Here is a 9,434-nt window from a genome sequence, read left to right as displayed (position 1 = left end):
CATTTAACCCACATGGACCTGCTGGCTTGGATTAGTTATAACAAATTGGCCTTTGTTCCTCTCCTCTGATTGGCTGCCTGATTTTCCTCCTTAACGAGCTCATTTACGTTCGAGTCAGTCGGCGACGCCCAGAAAGCCAAACTGGCTCTGAATGGAGCCGACATCTACGCCGGCTGCTGCACGCTGAAGATCGAATATGCTCGGGTAAACACACACACACACACACACACACACACACACACACACACACACACACACACACACACACACACACACACATTTGTATTTCTATACTTGTGAGGACCCCTAACACATCCTCTGCTCACTAAACCAAACAAACTCCAGCTGGTCCTCACAAAGATAGACATACAAACACACACAAAGAGTTAAACAGTGCGCTTTACTAACACACACGCTCACGTGCATGCACACATACACACTCTCACACTCATGCACACGCACACACACCCACCCAGAGGTGCTGTGCTCTGTCGCCCCCTGCAGCCCAACAGACTGAACGTCGTCCGCAACGACAACACCAGCTGGGATTACACCAAACCTTTCCTCCTGCACCGAGGTAGGAACACACACACACACACACACACACACACACACACACACACACACACAAACCCTCCTGTTGCCCTTGAGTCAAGGAAGAAGGAAAGAAGAAGGAAGGAAAGAAGGAAGGTAGGAGGGAGGGAGGGAGGAAGGAAGGAAGAGAGGAAGGAAAGGATGGAGGGAGGAGGGAGGGAGGGAGGGAGGGAGAAAGGAAGGAAAGAAGGAAGGTAGGAGGGAGGGAGGGAGGGAGGGAGGGAGGGAGGGAGGGAGGGAGGGAGGGAGAAAGGAAAAGAGGAAGGGAGGAAGGAAGGAAAGAAGGAAGGGAGGAAGGTAGGGGGGAGGAAAGAAAGAGACAAGGAGGGAGGGAGGAAGGAAAGAAGGAAGGAAAGAAGGAGGGAGGGAGGGAGGAAGGAAGGACAGAAGGAAGGGAGGAAGGGAGGAAAGAGAGAGGAAGGAAATAAAGAGAGAAGGAGGGAGGGAGGAAAGGAAGGAATGAAGGACGGAGGAAAGAAGGAACAGTCAAAACAGACGGGGTCAATTTGACCCGGGAGGACGACACAAAGGTTAAAGGGGGTTAGGATGTAAATGGACCGCCAGATTATGGGATGCCTTTACTGCTCCACCGGTACAAGGAAGCAGCCGTCACCATGGCGATGGATAAACGCTGTGCTTGCATACAGTAGCTGTTGTGCTGTTTCACACTTTACTGGAGCTGGAAACCCAACATGAAGCAACAAAACCACAACCTCAACCTGGCTTTGTACCGAAGCTCGTTGAGTAATGAATGTGTGACCGAAGCTGGTTTGAGGGTGGAGAAGCTGGGTTGAGGGTGGAGAAGTTGGGTTGAGGGTGGAGAAGCTGGTTTGAAGGGTGTAGCAGCTGGTTTGAGGGTGTAGAAGTTGGGTTGAAGGGTGGAGACGTTGGGTTGAGGGTGGAGAAGCTGGTTTGAAGGGTGTAGAAGTTGGGTTGAGGGTGGAGAAGCTGGTTTGAGGGTGTAAAAGTTGGGTTGAAGGGTGTAGCGGCTGGTTTGAGGGTGTAGAAGTTGGGTTGAAGGGTGTAGAAGTTGGGTTGAGGGTGGAGAAGCTGGTTTGAGGGTGTAAAAGTTGGGTTGAAGGGTGTAGCGGCTGGTTTGAGGGTGTAGAAGTTGGGTTGAAGGGTGTAGAAGTTGGGTTGAGGGTGTAGCGGCTGGTTTGAGGGTGGAGAAGCTGGTTTGAGGGGTGTAGCGGCTGGTTTGAGGGTGGAGAAGCTGGTTTGAGGGTGGAACAACTGGTTTGAAGGGTGGAGAAGCTGGTTTAAAGGGTGGAGAAGCTGGTTTGAAGGGTGGAACAATTGGTTTAAAGGGTGGAGAAGCTGGTTTGAGGGTGTAGAAGTTTGTTTGAAGGGTGGATCCGCTGGTTTGAAGGGTGGATCCGCTGGTTTGAAGGGTGGATCCGCTGGTTTGAAGGGTGGAGCAACTGGTTTGAAGGGTGGATCCGCTGGTTTGAAGGGTGTAGCGGCTGGTTTGAGGGTGGAGAAGCTGGTTTGAAGGGTGGAACAGCTGGTTTGAAGGGTGGAGAAGCTAGTTTGAGGGTGTAGCGGCTGGTTTGAGGGTGGATAAGCTGGTTTGAAGGGGTGTAGCGGCTGGTTTGAGGGTGGAGAAGCTAGTTTGAGGGTGTAGCGGCTGGTTTGAGGGTGGAGAAGCTAGTTTGAGGGTGTAGCGGCTGGTTTGAGGGTGGAGAAGCTGGTTTGAAGGGTGGAACAGCTGGTTTGAAGGGTGGAGAAGCTAGTTTGAGGGTGGATAAGCTGGTTTGAAGGGTGGAGAAGCTAGTTTGAGGGTGGATAAGCTGGTTTGAAGGGTGGAACAGCTGGTTTGAAGGGTGGAGAAGCTAGTTTGAGGGTGGAACAGCTGGTTTGAAGCGTGGAGAAGCTAGTTTGAGGGTGGAACAGCTGGTTTGAAGGGTGGAACAGCTGGTTTGAGGGTGTAGAAGTTTGTTTGAAGGTGTAGCAGGCCTGTAATTGTTAAACTGGAGCCTGGGTGAAGCTGCTGAAGGTGCTGATGGAGGCTCCGTCTGCTCCGTCCGTATTTGGGTGTGACTCTGCTGACCTGCTGTGTGTGTGTGTGTGTGTGTGTGTGTGTGTGTGTGTGTGTGTGTGTGTGTGTGTGTGTGTGTGTGTGTGTGTGTGTGTGTGTGTGTGTGTGTTGCAGAGCGGGGGAAGGGAAGGCAGCGTCAGGCCATCCTCGGAGATCATCCCTCCAACGGCTACGGTACCGTCTTTCTTTCTTTCTTTCTTTCTTTCTTTCTTTCTTTCTTTCTTTCTTTCTTTCTTTCTGTTTCTATCTCTCCATCACGTCCTCTCTGCTCCAGCTGTTTCTCTGCTGTGTCTGCAGGCCCACAGCGCCCCCTGCTGCCTCTGCCCGCTAACAGCAGGTACAGGAGGAGCAGCCAGGAGGTGCAGGACGTGGTCTGCTATCCTCTGCTCCCTCACAAGACCTCCTCCACCTGTTCCTCCTCCTCCACCTCTTCTTCTCTCCTGGGCCTCGCCGCCTCCAGCTCCGTTGCCATGGTGAGCAGCCTGCATCCCGTCCAGATGAACTGCAGCCGCATCTTCAATCTCTTCTGTCTCTATGGCAACGTGGAGAAGGTGTGTTTTCCCTCCTCATCCTCAGAGTTCAGAGCAGCTGCTCGACTGTCACGTCCAAATATTCCGTTGATTTATGCTTAAAGTTTGTTTTTTAAAAGTTATGAAGGGATGAAGAGATGTTGAGATTAAAAGATTAAAGGATGAAGAGATTAAGGGATGAAGGGATGAGGGATGAAAGGATGAAGGGATTAAGAGATTATGGGATGAAAGGATGAAAGGATGAAGAGATTAAGGGATGAAAGGATGAAAGGATGAAGGGATGAAAGGATTAAGGGATGAAGACATTATGGGATGAAGGGATGAAAGGGTGAAAGGATTAAGGGATGAAAGGATTAAGGGATGATAGGATGAAAGGATGAAGATATGAAGGGATGAAGAGATGAAGGAATGAAGAGAATAAGGGATGAAGGGATTAAAGGATGAAGAGGTGAAGAGATTAAAGGATGAAGGGATGAAGGGATGAAATCATAAAATCAACAAAAATACAAAATGTACTTTTAAAACTATGTTTAAGATATAATTGAATCGCTCATCTTTCCAATATTTATGTATTTATGAGCATCATACTGACCTCTGACCTCCGACCCGCCGCTGCGTGTTTCCAGGTGAAGTTCATGAAGAGCGTTCCCGGCACGGCGCTGGTGGAGATGGGAGACGAGTACTCGGTGGATCGAGCCGTGACTCACCTCAATGGAGTCAAAGTGTTCGACAAGAAACTCAACGTGTGGTGAGAGCGAGAGAAACCCCATCTAACCTTAAATAAGAGCGTCTCCATGACGACCATAGCTACACACAGGTCATGTCCTCGGTGTTTTATTCTTGAAGTTTCGTTTCATTGTGAAGAGAAAATAGCCGACGAGACAATTATCCTCAACGACTCGTACTAGCAGATACCGCGGCCATGTTAGAACCATAGACTGTATATAAGAAAGGGACGTAACATCCGTGACGTCACCCATTGGTTTGTGGACTGCTGCTCGGAGGCCAATAGTATCGGATCTGAGCAGCGCCATCTTGAACATTTCAGGTGCATGCTGGGAAATATAAAAACACAGATTCTACTTATATGGGCATCAGGAGGAGCATGAGGCGCCCTCCTGAACCTGTGAACCAATCAACCTGTCAATCACCACGTAGCCACGCCCTAATGCATACCCTGCTTTATCGTCACATATAAAATCAGGGAGGCCAAAATGTCCCAAATGAACATCATACTGCATTGAAGAAGGCTTTAAACTAGCGATTGAGACCATAAACACATTTTGAAAACGTTTACTGAGGTTAGAAATCAAGTGAGAAGTTGGTGAATTCTCCATTGACTTGTATAGAGACGGAAGTCCTTTTGACACCAAAACGGTCGCCCCCTGGTGGCCTTTTGATAGAATGCAGTTTTAAGTTACTTCAGCGTTGGCCTCATTTCAGAGGACCGGAACTCCCCGCCTGGTTCCCACAGTCACTAAACTCCAATCTGATGTTATTGCCTTCATCTCGCTGCTTGCCCGCCGTAGAATTCTCCTTATGTGGAAATCACCACACCCCCATTAAATTTACATTGAGAGGGTCAATGAGGAATTTCTACCGGAGATGGCAGCCTATCATTAACTACTTTGAGAATTTAAAAGAATTGGAGACAGAGTCCACTTAGCTTACCCACACTGTATTTGAGAAGGTACGGTACATATGATAATGCTCTCAAGCATTCACATTCAATATACAAAGGCATCCAGGGTATCCAAGGAATATGTTTTTATTTTTATTTTTGTATTTGTATTATTATTGTTTCTTTTTGTTTTTCACATTATTGTTGAATGATGTAAATGTTGTTGATAGATGTTGGAGTTAAAGGGGAAAAATGGAGATTGTACTTTTAACGCTTCCCATTTTGCCATCACCATGACGACCAAACCTCCACCTCTCCCCCCCCCAGTGTGTCCAAGCAGCGGTCGGTGATCCCCAGTCAGGTGTTTGAGTTGGCCGACGGCAGCAGCAGCTATCAGGACTTCAGTCTGACCAGAAACAACCGATTCAGCGGCGCTCAGACCAGCAGGAACATCATCCAGCCGCCGGCCGCCGTCCTGCACTTCTACAACGCCCCCCCCACCCTCAGCCAGCACCAGCTGCACGAGGTGAGCCAATCAATCACTATTTATATAGCGCCAAAATCACAACAAAAGTCATCTTAACCCTCACATACTGCTCATATCCACATTATCCCTTCATCAGCAGTCTCAGGTAAATGTGGGATTAAATGAAGCTTTTTGAGTTTTTATGCTTTTTTTAACCTTCCCGTCTGTTTTGACTGTTCCTTCTTTCCTCCCTTCCTTCCTTCCGTCTGTCCTTCCTTTCCTTCCTCCCTTCCTTCTTTCCTTCCTTCCTCCTTCTTTCCTTCCTTCGTTCCTCCGTCCTTCCTTCCTTCCTTTCTTTCCTCCCTTCCTTCTTTCCTTTCCTTCCTTCTTCCTCCCTTCCTTCCTCCTTTCCTTCCTTCTTCCTCCCTTCTTTCCTCCTTACCTTCCTCCTTCCTCCTTTCCATCCTCCCTCCCTCCCTCCTTTCCTTCCTTCTTCCTCCTTTCCTCCCTCCTTTCCTTCCTTCTTCCTCCCTTCCATCCTTCCTTCCTTGTTCCCTTCCTTCCTTGACTCGAGGACAACAGGAGGGTTAATTGAATTAAGGGTCAAACACTTTACAGAAATGTATATCAGCTGCATACAAATGTTCATAAGAAGTTGAAATATCTCCATTTTTCTACATTCTTGGTCACATTAGGAGAAGTCGTCAAATTTAAGGGTAAAATAAACAGTATTTAGGGTTTTTACTGCTCTGAGATGTCAAACTGAACAGTATGTAAGCGTTAAGGAGCAGGTATAGACGGTGCTATTTAGTTTATTTTAAAGAGACCAAACATGAGCAGCAGGAAAACTCAGAAACCTCAGACAGAGCCAGGATCTAAGGGGGCAACCATCTGCCTCGACCGGTTGGTGTATAGAGGAGGAGGGGGGGGGGGGGGGGGGGGGACATTGGAAATCAACATGGATCCCACTGACATGTACGACTCTTTATCTCAGTGATCTACCAGAAGGAATAAACAGGAGATGATAGATATCTAACCATAGCAGCAAAAAAAGCAATCAGTCGTTAATGGTTACAGACCGACCTACAGTCACTACTGTTAATCTATTAAAGAACAATCCAACATCTAAGATTTTAAACCAGCTGCCTTAACGTTTTCTTCATTTATAAGCTGCGATGTAGGAAAATCAAACTCATGAACCCCGGTCCTCTGAAATGAGGCCAACGCGGAAGTAACTTAAAACTGCATTCTATCAAAGGGCCACCAGGGGGCGACCGTTTTGGTGTCAAAAGGACTTCCGTCTCTATACAAGTCAATGGAGAATTCACCAACTTCTCACTTGATTTCTAACCTCAGTAAACGTTTTCAAAATGTGTTTATGGTCTCAATCGCTAGTTTAAAGCCTTCTTCAATGCAGTATGATGTTCATTTGGGACATTTTGGCCTCCCTGATTTTATATGTGACGATAAAGCAGGGTATGCATTAGGGCGTGGCTACGTGGTGATTGACAGGTTGATTGGTTCACAGGTTCAGGAGGGCGCCTCATGCTCCTCCTGATGCCCATATAAGTAGAATCCCTGGATGTTACGTCCATTTCTAAATACAGTTACAGACACATAAACACACTTCATGTTACTTTGGTAAACTGTGAACTCATCCTTTAAGCTTCAATAACTTATTTTAATTGATCTTATTGTAGTTAAACTCTCTCTCCTCTCCTCTCTCTGCAGCTCTGTGATGAACACAGCGTTCCCGCCTTCACCAAGTTCAAGATCTTCGATGCCAAACGTGAGTTAAACCAATCACACGCTCCGAACTGAACACGCAGTCAACATTAACCTTTTATTTACCGTCTTCTCTTCCTGCTTCATGTCCGTCTCTCCTCTTCATCCTCCTCTTCATCCTCCTCTTCATCCTCCTCTTCATCCTCCTCTTCATCCTCCTCTTCGTCGCTGCAGCCAGCTCTAAGACTCTGTCGGGTCTGTTGGAGTTCGACAGTAAGACTGAAGCAGTGGAGACTCTGACTGTTCTCAACCACCATCAGATCAGAATACCCAGTAAGTCCCTGATGCACTTTAAACCTTAAACCACCTTAAATCTCTGATGTCATCATGAGGTAACTTTAACTTTTACTCTCTTTACTGTCACTTATGTCCTAAATATCTGCTAATAACTGAGTCACTTCCTGCTTTCACCACTAGATGTCAGGCTTCATGTGGATCCAGGATGTTCCTTAAAGGCTTTTAACACAAATTAAACCTACAACACTGATAATGTTCTCATATGAGGTTTATTTTACAACAACAACATGAATTCACCAACTATATACTATGTGTAAAACTAATTACTTCCTTCCCTTTGCACACATTTGCAGTGTCATAGTCATATTCTGACAACATATCAAACTACAAACATTATTAAACATAAATAAACAAGTTTCAACCATAAATGTGATGAAGTACCTGGTTGATTGACTTCTTACACTGATTTTTACACTGTAACGTGGTTAAATTAAACCTACAACACTGAGAGAGGAAGGAAAGAAAGGGAGGGAGGAAGGAAGGAAGAAGGAAGGAAAGGAAGGAGGAAGGAAGGAAGGAAGTAAAGGAGGCAGGAAAGAAGGAAGGAGAGAAGAAGAAGGAAGGAAGGAAGAAGGAAGGAAAGGAGGGAGGAAAGGAGGAAGGAGGGAAGAAGAAGGAAGGGAAGAAGGAAGGAGGGAAGTAAAGGAGGAAGAAGGAAGGAAAGGAGGAAGGAATGGAGGAAAAGGACAGATGAAAGAAGGGAGGAAGGGAGGAAAGAAGGAAGGAAAGAAGGAAGGAGGAAAGGAAAGAAGCAAGGGAGGAAGGAAGGGAGGAAAGGAAAGAAGGAAGGGAGTAAGGGAGGAAAGAAGGAACAGTAGTATTGAACCATCCGTGTGGTTTTCAGGCCGTTATATTAAATAAATCCATATTTCTGGGTCAGACAGGAAGGTTTAAAACATGAATTTAAACATTTAGACATTAATATTTAGTCATCTGTCATCATGTTTGTAGCTTTTATAAATGTTTCTGTTAATACCTGAAGATGTTTAGTGTTAGTGTTTAAAGTCTTCACACAGTCAGCAGCTTTTTAGTCTAAATGAATCTTTTCTCCTGTTCCTCTGCAGACAGCTCCAACCCTTTCACCCTGAAGCTCTGTTTCTCTACTTCCTCACACCTGTGACCTGAAAGCAGCTCACAGGAAGTCAGCTCGGCACAAACCACAAAAAAAAGGACAATGTTTATGTTCGCTCGGCTCGGTGCGAAGCAGGAAGTGACGAGAACCGCACACTTCTTCCCTGAACGATGATGATGATGATGATGATGATGTCAGCAGCTCGAGAGGAAATCTTCGTCTTCTTCTTCGGCTGAACAGTTTGGTTTAATCTCACATTGATCAGTAAATATCATCGGTGTCGTCTTTCATACCCTGAAGATAAACATATAAACTGTAGTGATGTTTGTAACTCAGGGAGGAAACATTAACAACTGTCAACCAATCAGATTTCAGCTACAGACCGTAGGAATATTACGAGAATAAAGTCGAAATATTACGACTTTATTCTCCTAATGTTACGACTTTATTCTCGTAATGTTACGACTTTATTCTCCTAATGTTACGACTTTATTCTAGTAATATTACGACGTTATTTTCGTAATGTTACGACTTTATTCTCGTAATGTTACGACTTTATTCTCCTAATGTTACGACTTTATTCTCCTAATATTACGACTTTATTCTCGTAATGTTACGACTTTATTCTCGTAATATTACGACTTTATTCTCGCAATATTACGACTTTATTTTCGTAATGTTACGACTTTCTTTTCGTAATATTACGACTTTATTCTCCTAATATTACGACTTTATTCTAGTAATATTACGACTTTTTTCTCGTAATATTCCGACTTTATTCTCATAAAATTAAAATTTTATTCTCGCAATATTAAATAGTCGGAATATTACGAGAAAAAAGTCGTAATTTTCCGACTGTATTCTCTTAATATTCCGACTTTTTTTCCGATTTTATTCTCGCAATATTAAATAGTCGGAATATTACGAGAATAAAGTCGGAATATTACAAAAAAAAAGTCAGAATATTCCGACTTTTTTCTCGTAATAGTCTGACTTTTTTCTCGTAATATTACGACTTTATTTTTGTAATC

General features: G+C 45.1%; 1 protein-coding gene across 1 annotated transcript; it reads left to right on the top strand.

Annotated features, from left to right (window-relative positions):
- Nucleotides 1-107: 107 nt before the first annotated feature.
- Nucleotides 108-8,848, top strand: LOC133976783 (heterogeneous nuclear ribonucleoprotein L-like; the record flags this gene model as incomplete). The annotated part of the gene is given in 9 exon segments (XM_062414981.1): nt 108-204; nt 505-577; nt 2,747-2,806; nt 2,930-3,183; nt 3,789-3,910; nt 5,111-5,309; nt 6,981-7,038; nt 7,209-7,307; nt 8,396-8,848. Coding segments are annotated over 9 exon segments (1,018 nt in total), but the record flags the coding sequence as incomplete, so codon positions are not given.
- Nucleotides 8,849-9,434: the final 586 nt, after the last annotated feature.

Source organism: Scomber scombrus, unplaced genomic scaffold (assembly GCF_963691925.1).
Source record: "Scomber scombrus unplaced genomic scaffold, fScoSco1.1 SCAFFOLD_256, whole genome shotgun sequence".
Classification (NCBI taxonomy): Eukaryota; Metazoa; Chordata; class Actinopteri; order Scombriformes; family Scombridae; genus Scomber; species Scomber scombrus.
The sequence above is the reverse complement of the archived record's forward strand: the minus strand, read 5'-3'. Positions and strand labels throughout refer to the sequence as shown.